The 21,258-nt window shown below is 35.3% G+C and overlaps 1 protein-coding gene across 4 annotated transcripts in view; it reads right to left on the reverse strand.

Annotated features, from left to right (window-relative positions):
• Positions 1-21,258, reverse strand: part of CCDC91 (coiled-coil domain containing 91) — a 124,726-nt gene that overhangs the window by 65,556 nt on the left and 37,912 nt on the right. For all 4 annotated transcript variants that reach the window (XM_032688469.1, XM_032688468.1, XM_032688466.1 and 1 more), the window contains exons 6-7: positions 20,570-20,671; positions 4,210-4,287 (exon numbers count right to left, since the gene is read on the reverse strand). In XM_032688469.1, coding sequence (XP_032544360.1) covers positions 4,210-4,287; positions 20,570-20,671 — 180 coding nt within the window. The remainder of the gene's footprint in view (positions 1-4,209; positions 4,288-20,569; positions 20,672-21,258) is intronic.

The following is a 21,258-nucleotide window of genomic DNA, read 5'->3' on the forward strand; positions in this document are numbered from 1 at the left end:
TTGCAACAACTTTTGAATTTATCCTTTTATTCATGTGTCAGTACTTTCTGAGCCAGGATGTCAACTTGGAAACTTAATAAACTAAGCTAATGTTTTAAAGAGCTGAGAACTGGCCACATTTCAGAGCTTTCCCTCACTAGGGATAAACTATGTCTAAAAAAAGATATCCTGATTCTAGATTAACTTCTTTTGTAATGAAATCTTTTTAAATTTCCTTTGTTTATTAGAGGGTAACCTTTCAGTTCAGAGGTCTATTATTGACACAAATATTTTCGAAAGACAATCTGATTGCCCCCACATATTCCATACTTTGCAAATCTGGAAATCTGAAAAATCCCCACCACCTAACACTGAAAACTGACAGACAAAACTCTTACTGCAGCAAGGGTTGGAAGGAACTTTGCATCTTAAAGTTAATTTCTGTAAAAGGAAACACACATCTGATTCATGCAAGCAGTCTTTCAGAAAACTAATAATTGCCTAAAATAATCTAAGGAAATAAAAATCATCTAATAAATACACTTCCCTGTAAACTCATATTCTTTAGAGCTTACATTAGAGGATATTTTATTTGGTGAGAAATATAAACAAAACAGATTAAAACTCTTAACTCCTCTATTTACAGAATTATGACAATTTCAGAACAAAAGCCTGACTAAACAAGCACAGAAGAAATTCTTATGTTGCTTGTGGTAAATATCTTAAAATGTGACATGATCCCACAAGCATAATTTCCAAGATCTACATTTACTTTTCTTTACTGTGGTTAATTACCAGGGATAAAAGTTTAAAAAAATAATGACATGAAGGACAGAAATTAAACAAAGTTAGGTAAACATGAAAAGGGGAAACCTGGCCTACACAGAACATTGAGTTAATTTTAATTGTTTTTCTGTGTTTTTAATACAAATTTTGTGACTACGTTGTAAGTGGTTTATTTGTTGAAAGAAAGATAAGAATGTGAGATGTTTAACAATAGCCAAGGCTTTTGAGGGTTTGTGCTACAAAACATCTCATGGTCTCTGTTAGTGGATTTCCCAATACACTGAGCAAGTGAATATTCCAAAGACAACTGCAATAATTCTAAGGGCTTTGGTATATCCAGGTCCTTGAAACAAGATCGTTCCGTGTTTGACTGCTTGTGTAAGCTGCATTTTCTACACTGCTGTCATGTCAAGAAGGACCTACAGCAAGGGTAGGAATTGAGAGCATTTGGTCTCAAACTTGAGTGCCTGATCTGCCTGGGGATGCCATACCAGTGAAAGATCTGTGTGGAGAAATCCTGTTCCTTTTACAACAAATCACTGCCCAAAATACAAAGAAGTTACTATCAGAAAGTGTGACCCATTTTCAAACACAGAAAGATACATCAACATCAGAAGTCTGCTGCACTATGCCTGTAAGGAGTGCAATCAGCTCTAAAGGGAAGAAAACTGTGACTTTCTGGTTACTAACTCGGTAACCTTGCACACAGAAGTGAAACAATAGCAACCCTCTTTTCCTTTGTATACCAAAGTAAAGGCGCTTTCACAAATCTACCAGCAGTAACACTTGTCTATGCCAAGAACACAGAAAACCCAAGTCAGACAACTTTTTTCCACTGTTGTTCAAGTCAAAGTTTCAATACCTAAATTAGAGGATTTGGAGTTTAAGGGATTCTGGGGATTCTTTCCTGGGGCTAATGATGAGCAGTTCATGTTTTTACACAGTTCATGTTTAACCAATGCTGGGCAGTACATTCAGTCAACTCTGCTTGGAGAAGAATTACAAAAGTATAATTGACTGGTATCAGAGAGGATTAGTCAGAATTCCAACAGTCATGACTGCAACAGAACCTAATTTGGGCCTGAGCAATCCCTTGATTGGAATAATCTGCATCAGTTCATTTTACCAAACCCCAAGGAATGCAAAATAAGACTGTGTTCATCATAGGCAAGATGTTCCTTTCTGTACCTTTTAAACAATTCAGTGGACTTGCTTAGGTGAATTTCTACACTCAAGGTAATTTTGGGAATCATTAAGTAGTACATACAAAATCTACCAAAAATGGAAATCACTTCTGCTTATAAATGATACGTATTAGTGTAACACAGCCTTAAATCCTAAAGAAGACATATTTTGGCATAAAATTAAGTATGGCGAATCATTAGTAAATTAAAAGAGTCAGTGAATCTCACAATTATGTATTTCACTGCAAGGACTAATCAGATTAACTTTACATTCTTAAACAAATGCTACATGTAGGACTCCTTACTTGGTTATCTAACTAACTGCCAACATGTCTGAAAAACAGCATAAATTCCTAAAGACATAAGCAGTTAAAAAGTCCCATAAATGCAAACTATTATTTTTATAATTACAAAAAGACATTTGAATGATTTATTTAAGGGGAAAAAAAAATCTTAACTGTGTTCCACATTGAAATATTAACCATGTATTAACATTTTAAAAGCAACCACGAGATTATTTTCTCAAACAAAACTAGAGATCACTTTTTCCCTTCGGTGACTTCATTGATGATTCACTGCTATTTTTTTTTTTTAAGTACATGGTAAAGGGTTAATGAAAAGGTTATTAAAGTATAAACAACCAACGAAAAAAGCTTGGTTTTTTTTTTTTAAACCTAGCAATCTTTTTTGATTTTTCTTGCTCCCCTGAAGAATAAGTCGCTGCATGTTTGCAGAGAATATTGACTGCAGTAATTTACTTGGAGGTTGGTATATCTGATATTTCTCATCAGAGTGCTCAAAATATGGCAACTAACCACATGAGGCAACAGGAAGGCTTGTATGAAATATATTCATGTCATGGTTCCCTGGTATTAAAGAATGTCTTTATATAACTTGAATATAAACATTCTATGAGAAAAAACATACTAAATATAAATGTTGTTTAGAAACACAGTATTCAATTAACTTTCTAATATTTTGTGCTGAATCACTGAAATTGATAAACATAATCCTTATTTTCCAGATGGAATATCAGATCTTCCCAGCTGCTGCTGACTGGTAAAATAGTTTTCAAAAATCCATATGGCACATAAATATATTCCTTTACCCAACTACACATGAAGAAATTATTCCTTAAAAGGGTCAATATCAGCCATGCAAAACTCTTTGTTAGCTCACACAAAGGCGTTAAAATGGTGAAAAATCATATCTAGAAAACATTCAAAACTTTTATTCAATACTATAAAAATGTTGCATTTCACAATTTTTTTTGCATTTTCGGAAAAAAAAAAAAAAAAAGGAGGAAACATAGGTCCAGCAATTACCAATTGCTCACAGGCTTTTTCAAAATTCAAGTTCACAAGAAACAGTCAGATATTTTCTACACATCTGGCACAGAACAGACATGAAAAATGCTGATATTGAAGACGTTGAGTGGTCCATACAAAGTAGCACAGTCCAAAGAAAATTTCCCTTTGAGAACTTCTATTGCAAAATGGTCCCCAAAGAAGTAAGGTAAAAGAAACATTCTCTTAAGGAAAAGAACAATTCTCTTCAAGAAGTGAAAGGAGGGAGGTATGGAGAAGTGGGACACCACCATTGGCCATGCTTAAATTTTCTCAGGAATGGAAACTTTCGAAGCCTTTTTCTGGACAGATTCCCTTTAGATGAAATTAGTATAAGTTGCGTTAACGGACACATATTTGTGGAATTCTTACTAGATAGTTTCCATAACAGAAGACAGGGATTTATCCATGCTAACACCCAGTTCATTTATGTCACTAGCTGACAGGAACCAGAAACAACATGAAAGAATTACACATTCAGCCTTATTCCATCCATAACTCCTTCTCTTAGTGCTGCATTGATAAAAACCTGCTGAATTGCTCTGTGATGCTGCTTTCCTGAAAGTGCAGCTCTTGGGACTGAAGAGATCCAACATGTGGATTTGTGATAAGCAATCCAAACCAAAGTTCACCACAATTGACAGCATTTTTGGTTTGTTCTGGTTTTAAGTTTCCTTACTGAAAATGGCTAACCAACTTTAGCTGAAGTTTCCCAAAGTGCAGGCTGAGAAAACATGTCATGCAAGATTTCAGACCAAACAGTCTAAATTGAAACAGAAAAGACAGTCTCAAAGTGAAAGAGGTTGAGCAACCAGAACAAGCAGAGTATACTAATAAGTTTGTACTGTAGGAAGTCATATATATTATTAGAATAACATTATTTGAAAATTGTGTTAGCTTGGCAACTCATTTACCTTGAATTCTTCAACAATAATACTCAAGGCTTCATGTCCAGCTTTTCTCATGTCTTCTAATTCCTGCTTATGCTTTTCCTGTACAAAAACATGGAGAAGATTATATACAACATAAGCACCTGACATAACAATTATAACTAGGAGAGTAAATACCAATTATTTTTCTCATTTTTTGGTATCTTTCACGAAGAAATGAACACAGCTTGACTCTTTAGATATATATATGCTAAATTCAAGTAGGTCCCAGTATTAAACATATTTTTATTTCTTAATTTTAAGAAAGGAATCAAACAGGAGTTAAGAAGTAAAACCATCTTCAGAGGACTTCCACCCTCCTCTTGTGCCTTTTGATGGACAGAATATCACACAGAACACTGACAGTAATTTAACATAAGCTTGGAATTAATTTAACATAAGCATCCCAAAGAGAATGAGGCATTGTGTGCACACAGTCAGAAAGCAACAGGTAATTAATTGCTCAATAGTTATCAATGTTCCAATAGTTTTGATTTAGTGACTCTTACATGAGAAAACATGTCATTGCAAACAATTTATTCAAAAAAATACATGCTCTAATTGCTACCAAATGCATGTACCTTCAGAGATGTATCAAATAAAAACTTAAATTAGAAGGATGAGAAGATGGCATTGAACTTTCAAAATTTTCTTACAATCTAAAATTCAAGTGACTCCAGACTTCACTTTTCTTCTGTTAGACCCCTGTGAACCAAACCACTGCAGAGGCAGATGGATCCAAATGCCTGGTGAGTTCCTGAGAGGAGCAGTTCCCAAGGACACCATGGGGCAGAGAAACCTTGTGACAGCAGGAAAGGTTACAGAGCACCCTCCCTCCAGCTTGCCACTGCCTGACAACAGCCTCAGCACTCTTATATCTTTTATTTGAATCATTTTGATCTAAGTGAGCCTTTGTTAGTACAGACATTTTAAACAGGGTTCTTAATTAACATCCAACATTTCAGCAGAAATGCCAGGCATGAGTCTGCATGTACTGGGAAGTGTAGGGGCAACACCTCTCAGCAGAGATCCACAGTAGAGGATTTGTGAGGTCTGATTGGGGAAGAAGACAGTAAAGATCTCAAACTTAAGTTTATTTGATTATATTTGCTCACTCTTAAGCTGACACCTCTTTCTGCAACCTTTTAAGAAGTAGATTGTCTTGAATTGTTGGGGGAAAATGCGCTCCATGCACAAACTCTGAACAGATTCCCCACCAACCTTCTGCTCTGGCACGCCTGCATGGCACACAGATTGTAACAGCAATAAATGAAACCACACACAAAACCAGAAAAAAGGGTACTCACTGTCTCACTTTCTCCTCAGTTAATTTAAAGCAACTGCATTATCTAAAGTGGATGCTTAGAAAAATTATTTTGCGTCACTGTCCCAACACGTGCCAAAAACGGCATCAAAAGTGTCTTGATACTACAAATTAGGGCAAACAACCACAGCTACCTGAAAAGAAAGCGAGTGGCTGCATATCAAAGTATCTTTTGTTAATTATTATATTGGACTCTCATTACAATGAGATTTTCATCTCCACAAAATCATCTTTCTTTCAAAGTATCATTTAAAAAAATTGTAACAGTCAGCATCATAATGACTCTGTTAATCATTATGATTAACATATCAACTGAAGATATATATATTTCCTCCAATTCATGCAAGTATAGACAAAAAATAATAATACTGAATGCAACAGAACTAAATCAATGAAAAACTGAGTTAAACATACTGACAATCAGCCCATAATGGCTAATTAATATACACACTAGAGTGTGCTATTGTATATAAAATACAGATTGGTCACTATTTCTATTCACGTGAAATAAGAATGTGAGCTCTCCAGAACTAAAACACAGGGGTGTCTCCAGGTCTACAGCAAAGCAAATATTTTCACTTTGGTCATATCATCAATATCCTAGTGAAAGATACAGTTAAGAACTTAAGGACAAACACAGGAAGGAAAGAAAGATTTCCGATTTCCCTACATAACCAAAAGCATGCAGTATGTAAAACCTTAAGCTCACCACAGGAACCAAGGAGGTAGTATGATTTACTTTATACAAGTAAGTATCATTTATACCTGGACTATAACAATGGAAGACTTTGAAGTGAATAATGAAGTGGGGTAGCAAACAAACTTTCATGAGCAACTGCCTCACATAGTGGTGAAGACATTTCCTGCTGAGTTAGATCTCGGTTGAGCCAGAGTTGAGTGACTGTGAACACACCAGTTTGCTGGGAGATATTATGACTGATTAAATGTGAAAAACTGTGCAAAGGAAATAGTACAGAAGAGCCTGTACATGCCCCAAACTGAAACATAATTATAGTTCCCATACCACTCTTCAAGTATTTGCAGTATATAACACGGCTCTCTACCCTATCATATTTAAGACACTAATATTCTATGAAGAAAAAATATAATTAAAATCTGCTTGTTTTTTTCTACAGGATGTGAATAGAGACTCTTCACTGAAGAGGACATTAAATAAGAAAAACAAGAGCTAAAACACATGCAGAACAATCTGTTAATTAATACTCAGTGTTCTTACTATTAATATACATTTTGCTAGCAAAACTGTATGATATGGTAAATAGCACAGGGCACTTGGCTCAGAAGCTTTCTCTATCTGCCTTCAAGTTTCAAAAATATTATACAGATATTTACTTCTTTGGGATAAAGTTGCCAGGGCAACTTAGGCCCTGGATGCTTTCCTACTTTCCCATATAATCTAAATGGTGGGACATGATAGCAAAAGAAAGTAAGGAAGAAAGAGTGAACAGGAGAGCAATCCCAGGGAAGCTGACAGGAGAATGCTTCCATTAAACAACCCAATAAGCATGAAAGGAATTCTTGCCTTCACTAGGATATTCTCACATCTCTTATCTGAAAAGCATCAGTTTTTCAGATCAAATTAAATTCCACCATTGTTCATAAAGAACAAAATATTAATTTGGAAAGGGTTGCCAGCTGCCATCAATAGCTACTGATAGTGAAGCCAGTTACAATACCCAACACAATTTTATATACTGCATGTATTTAAAAATATGTCAGTATGTATGCAGTTCTCTACTACAGTATACTTTATTACTATATATAAATATGTATGAAAAAACTACACTAGGAGAGTTTTCCTTCTTCCTATAAAAAGGAGACCAGTCAGAAACCAGCGGTGTACCCAAGATGTAAATGCTAGGTCTGATTCTGTTCAATACCTTCATCTGGATGATGAGGCAATGTATATTGTATTTTCATAGAGGTGTACTATTTGTAACATAATGATGTTCGTAGTACATTCCTAGAGGACACCTTCAGCTCTTTTAAAGTGTTTAAAAACCCAAGACAACTACAGAGAAACTTGAAACTCAGTCCAGTATCTTCAAAAGTATGCAGGCAGAAATGTTATTTAAGCATGAATAAAAGCTTCCTAGGATTTAATTCCAGAAGACATAAAACAAGAACTCAAAGCCTCATTGTATGTAAATACTCATTGTAAGACTGTAAGATTAACATATCTTTGAAATTTTTCCAATGTAAGAAAAGAATGAATTGTTTTCCTCCTTCCTTGTTTTTGCAATATAGAAAATTAGTTTAATTATAACAGAAACAGTCCTATTTAGCAAAAAATCAACAGAAAGAGAAGTTATATCTTTACATTTGAATCTCCTTTTCATTTTCAATATCTGAACTATTTTCTTTGGCTGCCTCTTGATACAAAACTCCAGAAGCAAACAGTGGTGCTATAGTTACCTCTTCTTGAATTTTCTTTTTCTGGTTTGTAAATACATTTTGGAACACTAAAAACATTCCAAAGCAGACATGCTATCTGAAAACTAAATGATCAACAGCTATTTTCCCATCAAAGCACAAGCAAAGCATCTTCAACACAAAGTGGCTGCCATGTTTATTCAAGGCTTCAAATGCTTTTTTTGTTTGTTTCCTGAACACAAGGGATGATATGCAAGCTGAAAAAAAACTGACAGAGCCTGCAGGACAACCAGAGACAGAAGTAATCATCTTTTCATTAAGTTGCTGTATTTGCTCCATTAGAAATGTGACAAGAATTTAGACCAGAAGACAAAATAATCAACAAACTGAGCATCAAATCAAGGCTAGGTTTCATAGTACAAGCTCCTGTTCTAACATGGCAGATACATTTAAAACAATCAAAAATGTTATATTCCATACAACAGTGATTTAGATTTACAGTAACTGAATTTCTGACTAGTTTAACATTTCAAATACTGCATTAATCAGATTTTGGTTCAGGCATTCCTGACCCTGCCCTTAATTGGCAATGAGGTAGGCCAGTTTGGAGTAAAATGTTCCAAATAATTCAGCTTGGGGAATATCCCCTGGATTGGAGTTATGACTTTAGTGACTAGGAGTGGGATATTTATTTTTCTCAGTTTATGACCAAAGTATTAAATCACAAAATCACACAATCATTCAAGTTGGAAGGGATCTCTTAAGGTCATCTAGTTTAACCTTCTTCTGAAAGCAAGACCAACACTGAATTCAAACCAGATTGTTTAGATTCTTGTCCAGTCAGACCTTGAAAAACTCCAAGGATGGAGATTTCACAACCTCACTGGTTAAGACATCCCAGTGCTTATCTTCATCATTAAATATTTTTTTCCTTATACCAAGTTGCAACTTCCCATGTTTGAATTTATCACCATTTCCTCTACCCATCTCTGCAGAGCCTGCCTAGCTCTATTTTTCTGTAGGAATTGGACATCTGCTATTAGGTTCCCTCTAAGTCTTCTCTTCTGCAGATCAAGTTATACAATGTACACTGCATTCCTCTCATCCACTCTCGAGGTGTTTCATCACAGAAGACAATCAGCTGGGTCAGGCATAATTTATGTTTTGGTAAATCCATGTTGGCTATTCGCAGTCACCTTGTTCATGTGCCCAGAAATGAACAAGAGCACTTCCACCATGATATTCCCAAAGACCAAAAGGCTGGCAAGCCTGGATCCATCCATCACCCTCCTTGTCTTTTTCCAGTAATCAGAGACTTCCCTCAGAGTCTCTCATAGTGACACAGAACTCTCTCGCAGTGACAGCCAGCTCTCTCATCACTCCTGGACTCTGGGGTCTGAAGCTGCTCATTGTTATAAACGACAACTCTTTTCTTCCATGGCTTTTTAATGAGCTAATACTCATCTGTACTAAAGATCCAGCCACACAACATACCCCAACACATCCCAGTTACTTCAATGATGTCAAATATAACACAGCTCCAGCTCCCCCTCCTTGCTTCCCAGACTCCATGTATTTGCATATGCACAGTTGAGAGGGACCCCTGAAATCAATTCAATTGTTGTGCTGGTTGACACATGAGAGCCTGGTTTGGCTTATTTCTTTTACTACCTCCCATCTCTGAGGTGACTAAACTCACACTTCATACAAATAAATAATGTTAAACTCGCAGGTGAGAGAAGAAAGTCTTGCTTGACTCCTTTTCAAGCAACATGTAAGATGGACCATACAAGATGACAGTATTTAATTCTTAAATGTGTGTTAAAAAACTTTGGCTTGATTAGCAAAGACGATGACAACATCTAATTGCCTGTCAGCAACGAAGTTCCAGTCCTACAGTATTTGTAACAAACAACACACTGAAGTCCCCCCCACAAAACCCTCCTCATACTTTGGAGCCTAGATGTGAACCTGGACACCTAAGAGCATTCCCACGTGAAAACTCTAACATGCATTTATTTATTTCTCTATTTCACTTTCCATGAAACATGGATGCTACTGAACTAAAAGCAAAACTTACTCCAGAGGAGAAAAGCTTTGTTTCTGGGGGTGGGGTAGGTGGAAAATCTAACCAACCTCTTAAAAGGATGATATATTTAACCTATTCTCTTCCTCAAAGAAAAGCAGTCTCACCAAAATCCCAAAGTCAAAAATCACCAAAAATTAACCTTTTTTTTTTTTAATTATTTAAGCCAGAAAATATCAGATGTAACATTACAAAAGAGTCAGCAAGATTGATAACACCTAAAGTTACTTAGAGGTAACTAAAAGTTATGTTGGATTTTAATTGGGTTTTGGTGTTTTGTTGGGTTTTTGTTTGTTTGTTGGGTTTTAATTTAATTTAATTGCAATTTGAAAAACAGACTGGTTAGATTTTAAAAATTATAGATCATTAAGCCATGTCATCTATTTTTAACAAGTCCTACTATTGGTCACTATAGGCAAATGAATTCATACAGACAAATATTCAAAATTCTAAAGCTATAGTGTAAACAACAAAAATAGACATATACCTGTGCTTTTTCAAAAATACTCCATGAAGAATACAACTAGAGATTCTCAACAGTGATGTGGCTGTTTAATTTATTTTATATACTCCATTTACTTATTGATCTTGATGGTATTAACACTTAAAAAAAGAAATTGTAAGAAAGATTGACAAATGCATAAATTTGAGACAGGGACTGACTTTTCCGTTGCTGTATCTAACACTTACTCACTCCCTAGATCTTTTTCACGTTGCCATTACATCATTTCTAGAACACACTCTTCCACCCCTCACTCTGTCCTTTCCTTCAATGACGGTAAAACCACGGTTCTCATCTTTGAATTTTTTTATTTTGAACAACAGGAACTCCATAGCTTCGTCTTTAATCTATTCAATATGCTCCAGTTAAAAAACAAAAAAAAAAAATCCAACCTCCCCTCGCCAAAAAAAAAAAACCCAAACCAAAAAATCCCACCAAATATCCCACAGTAGAAAAAACCCTGCCCCCCAGTAAGAACCCTCTTGATGCTGAAAGAGCGCAAGGGAGAAGCAGAGGGGTTCTAATTTGGACACAAATATTATTTCCTCTAACTTCACAAACCAAGACCTTACAAACACCGCCCCTTCTGAGAGTCCCTCGGTTTCTTTTCAGCCAAGCCAGCTGGCAAGGATGCAGAAACAAACTCAGTCTGTCTTTGTTGTATGTGAGAAATTAAAATGTAAATACATCTTAAAAGGCTGTAGCATTAAGACTGAATTTGACAGAAAGCTTTAGCTGTATTTTAACTTGGTTTGAAGCTTCTGAGTTTTTTATACTACGTCAGACCTCCCACAAATTGGCTAATCCAGATGAGAAAAACCATGATTAAGGCACATTCTTGTTCTGAGCAGCTCCCCTCTTCAGAGGGGCACAAACATCGCTTACAGTAAGGTTCTTGGCTAAAAGTCTTTTCAAAAAGGGAAAGCAAATCCTGTTGGAATATAGCCTTCCTCAACTGGATATACGCAGATTTATTAAGCATATGTAAAGGTGTTTGAAGGACTGGAGGTCACATTTAAAATTGTAAAGTAGTGCAGCAGCAATTAAGAATACAAAACATCAAAAAAGAACCCAAACAAAAATTTGATTCTTCCTTAAAAAATATTGTTTCTGTTTGTGCAATGGAAGATTTGTCAGCTATGGCAGTGATTGGTATATGATAATTTAATTGGTGGTGACAGAAAAGGACAGTGTTGAAAGTTGATAAAATACTGTCACCGGAATTGCAACATGCCTCAAAGAGTTGCTATTTTTATTTAATAAATAATCAGTTCTCAAAGAATGTGCAAGTAAAGACAAACGATGTAAGAAGGAGGGCAAGTGCCACTAGACCCTTATCCATGTGAGAACTCTCTAATGAAAATATTATGGGAAATATCAGATTTCTTCAGACTATTCCTGTAGTCTTTGTTAGCTACAGTATCCTTTTTCGCCCTGCACGTGAGATGTCCACTGCATTTTTGGCTGAATATCATAACGGCCTGAATAATTTTCCTCACTTAACAACTGTCACCATATTCAGAGTAAATAACAGTATAGGATATGTAGAACCAGCTCAATCTATCTTAAAACAATAACAGTGGACGTGTTAAAGTGACACAGAGCTAAAATGCACCTTTATAAGCGATGAGTCCAAGTCCCATTCACTTAAGGAACTTCTCACCACTCCAGCTGAAATGCAGCTGCTTTCCGACGGGTCACCGGGGCTTTCTGCGCAGGTAAGGGAACTCCCAGGGGGCAGAGATACAATCACACTCCACGTGAAACCCAGGGATTGTCCTCTCTAGTGACCTCTTTTCAGGGTTGTACTGTATTTAATTCTTTAAACCAAATATTTCACAAAACACTGCCACAAAAGCAGGCATCAAACACTGTCTGAAATGATGGTTTAGCTCAGAAACGTGGAAACGGATATCTCCTTAAAGAGCCAATCATAAACCATTTACTTCTAATCATAAAAAGTACTTTTTCAGTTTACAGTTTGAATGTAAGGGAGGTTCAGAATGTTTTACATTATATGTTGCTTATGAACAAAAACTAAGTTTTCCTTCTGAGCTTGCCTGAATTAACAAAAATTTATTTCAAATTTTCTACCTATCAGATCAATGGGAATTTGCTTTTCAATGACATGTTCACTTCTTACTTATCTCAAAAGTCAGACTACAAACTCAGGCCCTTGAAAACACAGTACAAACTTGGATTGTTCTCTCTAAATAGAAATTAAGTACATTAAGTGCACACTTAATAGTAGAAATTATTGTTAGAATATAAAGAAAATTATAGTACATGAAAAAAATTCAAAATTTCTCTCAGCCCTTTATTGCAGTATGTTACACTATTTTTAAGCATTACTCAGACTTCCATTTTCATAATTCCAATATGATATTTATTTCTGGAAATTAATGTTGATCATCCTAAACGATTATTTGCCTGAGAATGCTTAGATTTGTAAGGTGCATCCAAAACCAAAATATTGTATCTGTTTAGCAATACATTTGAATAATAGATTTATTTTTAAGGAACTAGGAAAGTCTGTTTTATTTCAATATCCTTCAGGTTTAAGAACAGATATTCTAGTTTTGCCTGAATTAACCAATTAATTAATATCAGTTTTCTTTCAGTGATAAACCTTCAGCCAAGAATAGTAAAAAAAGTTCTCATTAGTTTAAGTACATGATTATTTTACATGTCACATGCTGTTCTGGACCCTTTAAGCCTTTAATGAGGAAAAAACTTCTAAAACAGCAAAACCTTGTTTATTTATTAATTTAAGAGCAGTGACAGTAAAGTAACTAAAAATAATTTGTGTCACTATGGCTATCTGTAAACAAAACCAAAAATAATCACTGTAAGAATATACACTAGAAAACTGCTTTGACCTTATAAACATGCATTTTTACTTGAAGGAAAAAAAAAAAAGGAACAGTAGTTTAGTTATGTTGATATATGACTAGAACTGAATTACACCTTTTCTTATCTGTATCACTTCCCAAACATTCTTTTATTGTTCTTTTAAAGCTTCTCATAATCAGACGGTAGTTTCAAACCTTGATGCTACATTTATATTCTATTGTGCTCACTGCAATAACTAATACTTTACCACTGGAACTGCTTTCTTAACATCAGGAGCTATATAGGAGTGACCTGTTAGATGTCTTTGCAGTAGTTTAAAATACTAGTTATTTGTTGTCATTTTGCCTATATATTAACATTTGGGCAGTTTACTCAAGTAAAAAGTGCCTAATACTTAAAGACATAATTAATAAGTAAGTTTCCAAGGTAACTGAGAATGTAAGAATAAATTTAACTTTGATATGTAAGTCACAAGAATTTGATGGTTGTGTAATAACTTCCAGTGTGTGAATTAGTTAGATTAGAATACGTTTATACAAATAAATTTGATTAATAATTGGCAAATTATACATTTCAACGGATCACTCTGTTTCAACAGCAAATTTAATACAGATTGAAGAACTCAAAGGTGTAACAGGTTAATTAGGCAATAAAATGTTCAGCAATATAGTCAGCTGCATTCTGCAGCCATTCAAAGTTTATTAATGAACTATGAACCAAATCAGATGATTTAACAGTTAAAGGGCAATGAAGAGACAATTCTTCAAAATTCTCCCAAAATATCAACTTAATATTTGCTGTGCATCTTACTTCTTCCAAGTATATAAACACTGAATACAAAAATGCCATTAAAGGTATTAAATAATTTTGACTAATTTGGCAAAGATTTACTATTTTCATAGTAAGCAGTGGTCAAGTACTCACAATAATTACAATGTGTCAGATGACTTACATTGAACACAAACAGGACTTGAGTGGATCCAGGGACATGGAGTTGCTTTGGAACTGTTCCTGACATTTTTAAAGGAAGTTTATACCAAGTAACAGGTATTTGGTCTACAAGCATTGCCTTAAGAGTACCATTATCCAAGTTTTACTCTACACAGGTTTCTTAATTTTGAGTGCATTTTACCACATTTTCATTATTCCCTCAAAAATCCAGTAAGACACTATTCCTACAAAAGCTAGATCTTGCTGAGACAAGCTTTTTGGTAAAGAACTCCGACTGGTCAGTGTTACATATACCTGGACATTTCACAACTGTTTTAATTAGAATTTCCATATTAAATAGAAAAAAAAGAAAAATATTAATCATCCTGAACACACTTGCTGTGAATGTGCAAATGGAGATGGGCAGTAGCTGTTACAGACTTGTGACACACTAAACATAAATTAGCAAAGGCATTCAAAGAAATCAAGGATACACTGGCATAAAACAGGTCAGGACAGGTAGAAAGCAGTCACGACACAAAAACTGATTCCAAAAAAAAAAAATGTTTTACTTATACCTACTTGCACATCAGGAAAATGAAAGTTGTTTAAGCCCAATTTCTTGAATATCTTTAAAATCAGGGAGTGAAAGGAGGCACATAAGTGTAAAAGTATAAATGCTAGGCACATTTCATGACTGTAACTGAAAACTAGATTATAAGGCAAGTCAGGGATCCCAAAACTGTTAAGTAAAAGCACAACAGCATAAGAGAGGTATATTTGAACACATTTTTTTTAATTTTTAAATTTAATATTTTAAAAACAAAGTCACTATGCTTAGTCTTATAACCAATCTTCTAATAATTCTGAAACAAACCAACAAAATACTTAATAAAAGAAGAATTGAAGTTTAAGAGGAAAACATAAAGGCAAGAGAGCAGAATCTTTTCCTAAGAGAAATAAAAAGTTATTTTTCCTCATATTTGGAAAAATAATTTTGAGGAAAGAAGACATCAAAATTGGGGGGAAAAAAACAGGCCAAAAGATAAACAGCTCTGAAATTACTAATAAATAAAGACTTTGAATAAAAATGAGTGTCTGAAAGAAGAGTACATAGAGTAATATTAAAAAAAATTAAAGGTGAATAAATAAACGTGAGGTATCTGGCACTCACTTGAAAAAGAGGTGGGCAAGGGATTGTTGCCATATCCATAAATACCTTTCCCGGTTCAGCAAAAAGATGCACTGCTATCTGTTAAAGTGTCTTTTCTGAAATTCCCTCTTTTTCTGTGTTCCATAATTTTAAACCCTGCTGTGACCCATGAAATTTCCTGGAATCTCATTTATAAATTTGTTTGCAGGTACAGTACATAAACTTTTTTTTCACACCTATTTTTTGTTATTAGCATTCTGTCTCCTCTATGTCTGCACCTAAAACCAACCTAAATATTTTCTTAGAAGATGGTGTTTAACAGGATGTAAGTCATATATTAGTTTTGTAAGAAAACATACATTTTCTAGTACTGCAGCCATAAAAACCACCTACCTCCAAGACCTGTTTCCAATCTCCTGCAGAACACCTTTTCCAGAATCATAAATGCACTCATCTGGAAGGAAAGACTAGGAAGGCGACGACAGGGTGTTGCCTCTTATGTGACAGGGGAGTTGGAATGCCTGGAGCTCTGTTTTGGGGTGAGGGATCAGGGAAGAACTTAGGGAGCAGGAAGGAGCCTCACATTCCCTGGTCCTGGTCCTCAGGAGGAATGTCATCAACCCCACTATTTGCTGAAGGGACAACACGGAGATCCAGGAGATTCCTGGGGCATACTGACAACAACTTCCTAACACAGCAATTTCCAAGGCACTCCATTGAACCTGATCCTTAGAAACACGGAAGGACTGCCTGGGAATGTGAAGATCGATGGCAGCCTGCCTTGGCTTCAGTGACCATGAGAGGGTGGAGTTCAGGAGAGGGGGAGGAACGAGGCAAAAAGCAGGATCACAATGTTGGACTTCAGGAAAGAAGTCTGTTTGTGGGACTGCTTGGGACATGGGACACAATCCTAGAAAGAAGGTTCCAAAAGAGCTGGTTCCTATCAGGGATTATCTCCTCCAACCTCAACAATGGTTCATTGTGACAAGCAGGAAGTCAAGCAAAGGCAGCAGGAGGCCTGCATGGGTGAACAAGAAGCTCCTCACTAAACTCCAACATAAAAAGGATGTGGAAGCATCATCTTCAAAAACAAGGAGGCAGACACACCCAAGTATGCATCCTGGTGTATATGAATTAGTGTGATATATGGGTCCAATATATTAAAAAAAACCCCCAAAGTAACATGCAATATTAATCACAATAAAAATAAATTCCCTCCAAATTAAGAGGGAAGAAACAAGCCCAAACCCTCACGTTTACCTTTCCTGTCTTTATGTAACTGCACTTTAAGTCTTTTCCTCATAATTTGAATCTGTACAATTTAAATGTGACATTTGTACAGCTACTCATATAAAAAGTTCCCCAAATATCAACAGTTACAGAAATAAATGTAATAACACCTAACACAGCAATGATTTTATTTAAGTTATCATTCCCTTTAATCCCAGCTGGGTGTTATTGCATGACCTAGCGAAGTTTCTTTGGATCATTATGTGCTGATCTGTCAATGTTTTCTTCAGTATAAGCTTCCTCTCTTACCTTTCTAAAACACCACTTAAAAAAGAAGCCTATCTGACCTGCTTTCTTACACCCAAAACTGTATTTGAAGTGAAATTACAGTACGAACCTAATTCATTTCCATTCACGACTCTCTGTAATAACAGTAATAGTGCTAAATATAATAAGTACATTAAAGTAATTTTTTCAATAAAAATTTAGAAGATTTTTCCCTAAAAAAAAATGGCAGAACAGAAACAAAGGTTTCCAAACGAAAATGTTTTTGGTGTTTTTAAAGCAACTATAGATTTGTTAAGTTAGAAGAAGTCAGTTCCCAAAAGAAAAAAAAAAAAAGAGTTTATTTCAAAAAGAAGGATCACACCACATCAACAACATTGTTCTTTAAAAAACCAGCCTGCTTAAGTTCCAGAAAGGGATGATGATGGGAAAAAATGTGTATAACCACAACTAGAATTTTCCAGCAGCAATGCAGTATTTCTTCAAATGTGACTGTGTGGTAAATCAGAGAAACAGCAGAGGAAAAGTATGATCCAATTCTTAGTGAATCATCCAAACCAGTTGTCTGCAGATAGACCAAACATCAGAAGTCTTATCAGCTTAATAATCTGTCCAAAGAATTATGTTCCTACTCAGAGCATCAGAACCCAGTCACAATCTTCCCTTCACAAATTAAGTGTTCCCTCACTGTTCTGCAAATAAGAGAACATCACCTACTAAGCAGGAATGTTCATTTCACTATTGATGGATTTTCACTGTAGTAAAAATTGGGGTTTAGTAGTTTTAAAATGCAGCCTTTGTTCATTTCTATAACATATTGTAATGTGGCTACAGCAAAATTTCAGACTTACAGGATTAAAATGACCACTAATTCTGCTTTATAGTCAAAAACATTTATTACCTACTAGCTCTAAATATCTTGAAAATACGCAGCACCTCACATCTAGAGGAGCTGGTGTTAAAAGTTGGGATGAACATATATATATGACCATGTGATCAAAAAAGCGACTGACACACCAACAAAGAAAACAAAAAAGTCAGACATACATTTGCACCTGCTTCTTTCCTGTCTAAAACAAGCAAAGAATTATAAGGCTAACACAGCAACTTTATGGTTGCAACACTGCACACAAGTCAAAACCCCTAAAATTACACTTCCCACAGCAATTTTAACTCAGCTCCAATTCGTAAGCAAAGAAGTTAGAAATAAAGTATGTTATTTTGCCTCTTAAATATTACAAACACTGAATCAGGAATGTGGGAATCATAACTCCAATTTTATTAGCTTATATGAATTCAGGATCTCAAAGAGACCATTGCATTAAATATCCAAATAACTCTGTAATACTAGTTAATACCAAATTGTTTATTCTATTTATGAACCCACTGCTGCCCCTTTACTGTCTCTGGTTGTTGTAGTAACATATGGAAACAACATTAAGAATGTGAAAATACTATGTGGTCTGTTCAATCCTGATTTTTTAAAAGCTAATTTTATTTAGATGAAACACAGAACTTTTTACTTTTCGGTTTTACACAAGTACAAATGTGGCAATGCTCTATTGTCATCCATTGGTTAAATGTTAACACTATACCAAAGACTTGGAATTCTGCCTCTCATGATTAGGAATAATAATTATCACTATTAGTTACAACTCTTCCAACTCAAGCCATTCTCTGATTCTATGATTCTATATCAAAAAAACCCTAAAAGCATATTTTATTGAAGCAATTTTGTGACAACAAAACCCTGAAAACACAGTTGTCATCCTTGACTGAGGCAGAAATCAGTAGAAAAAGATGAAAAAAAATTACTGGCTTAGTTGACAAAGATTAATGAAATCTTCTCTCAGAACTAAGCATAATAAATTCACAAAAAAGAAAAGAGTCTTATCTAAATATGAGACCTTGTTAAAAATGCAATTAACTGACTGGCTCTATTACCTCCAAAGCAGCTTTTGAGAATTCCCTTTGTCACAAGTGTTGGAAGTCAGTTAATTAGTAAATATAAAGGTGAATGAAATAATGAATGTTCATGTAAAAGCCAGTTAGAACCATCTCCTGAGGCCTTTGTTTTATTCATTATACTCAAATATTAACATACCAATTTCATTTAAAAGGAATTAAGTCAGTGCACACCTACAGCTTTGGATGCCAGAATCAGTTCTGTTGGAAACCCTGTCCTGAGAGTTCCCAAAGCCATGCCAGAGTCACCATTGCAGTCTGCTTTTAAGCTTTTCAAGTCAACAGCACTAATATCCAGCTGTTTCTACTGGGAAAGGAAAAGCCAGCAAGACAGACATCTGTACTAGGGAGCTGCCAGATCTGCTCAGTGTGTGGCCACAGGTGCTGACCCTTGTGTTGCAGGAGCCAAAGGAGCAAGACAAAAGAAACTTCAAGCTGTACTAAAAGAAGACATCCAATATTCAGGTCTCATGAAAGCAACTTTAACAGTCAGCTCTCAGAAGCATGACTAACTTTCCTGCTCTGATTTGATTCTGTCTGTATCCAGGAGGCAACAAGAGGAAGCGCTTGAGCATTCCTACAGAGTAAGTTAAAGGTTATGACTCTTTTATTGCTGTTTTTGAAAACTGCAGTACCTGACTCAAAGAGTTATGACAGACTGATACTTGTAAACCTCAGTAACATATCCACTATTCAAGTACTTCTGCTTGAAAAGCAGAGTAAAAGCATTAAAACATCATTAAAACATTCTATTGTTCGTGATGATCAAAAACATTAGCCAGTATCAGCAGGTTTTTAAGAAAAATCAGGAGGTTTTTAAGCAAACCTTACTTTTATATCATAGCTAAGCAAACATTTCTTTCTGTAAGATGTTACATATATAAAATGAAAAATCAGTACTACATGATTTTATTACTGTAAATCCTAAGATGTACTGCCACCAGCAATTCAATACTAATTACTAGAGCAACCCAAAAGTAGAAAAAGGAAACAATGTAGTAGCAATTAAAAACCATCCCCAGCAGCAAAACAAATTAAGTGAAGCTGAATTACCAACAGAAACTTCTGAAATGTTGAAATTTTGTTTGACCTGCTATAACACTGGGAGATGACTGAAAATTTCAATGGAAAATCTGTCTTGTATGTGAGATTTCACACATGTATTTAATGAATGATGTTAACTTTAACAATGGAAGCAATTTTAATTACATCGTCTAGCATCTAATTACACTTTACAGGTTTTTATTATGCAACACAAACTGGTCCATATTCAGGTTAGGTGACACATCACAAATAATTGGCTACTTCAGAACACCCTAAGTCATGCTGTTAAACACATTCATCATACAAAGTGTTTTTCTTTTCATCCATTTTATGAAATGTATCATAAGAAGGATGAGTGATCCCAGTTACAATAATGTACTTAGGCAAGAGAGGTTTTAAACCTATATTCCCAGTATTGCCAAGAATCACACTCTGATCTTAAAACCTTAGAAATTCTTTAAATTCAAAGGGCTTTGGAGCAGGCCTATAGATACTTAAAAAAATATTTGTTGGACATAAACATACTCTATACAAAACCCCCCTGAAAAACAAAGTAAGATACTACAAGAAAGAAATTACCTGGAGTGTCTTGTAATGATCTTGATGTGGTACTTTTTCTTTTTTTTCCTTCAGGAAATCCATTTCTAAAACACTATGTTTTTCCAGCAAATATTCTAGTTCCTATAATGTTTGCAAAATAAAATACATGAAATTACAAACATTTGAGGATTGTGAAAACACAGATTCAGTTAATAAATCCAACTAATTTAATTTCTGAAGTGCTGTGACACTTTATATCATAATTTACACAGAGATTAAGGGTTGTGCAAGAAAACTATCATTGCAGTTTTTAGATTCAGACAATATTTTAAAGAAATTTAAGGTATTTAAAAGCCAAGGCATGTCCTATGTATGAGGAATGTCCTGTGGGAAGCGGCCAAGGTCACTGGGATTGTCTGGGAGAGGAGATTAAAAGGTGTCCTCCTCACCCTCCACAGCTTCCTGAGGAGAGGAAGTGGAGAGGGAGGTGCTGGTCTCTTCTCCCTGGTATCCAGTGACAGGATGTATGGGATTGGCTCAAACTGGCATCAGGTGAGTTTTAGACTGAACACTGTGAAGCATTTCTTTACCAACAGGTGGCCAAGCACTGGAACAGGGTTCCAGAGATGTGGTCAATGCCCCAGGCCTGTAAATGTTTCAGAGGCATTTGGACAACGCCCTTAATAACTTTTGGTCAGCCCTGAAGGCTAAAGGCAGCTGGAACTGTT

The sequence above is a fragment of the Chiroxiphia lanceolata genome, chromosome 5, assembly GCF_009829145.1.
Source record: "Chiroxiphia lanceolata isolate bChiLan1 chromosome 5, bChiLan1.pri, whole genome shotgun sequence".
In the NCBI taxonomy this organism is placed as follows: Eukaryota; Metazoa; Chordata; class Aves; order Passeriformes; family Pipridae; genus Chiroxiphia; species Chiroxiphia lanceolata.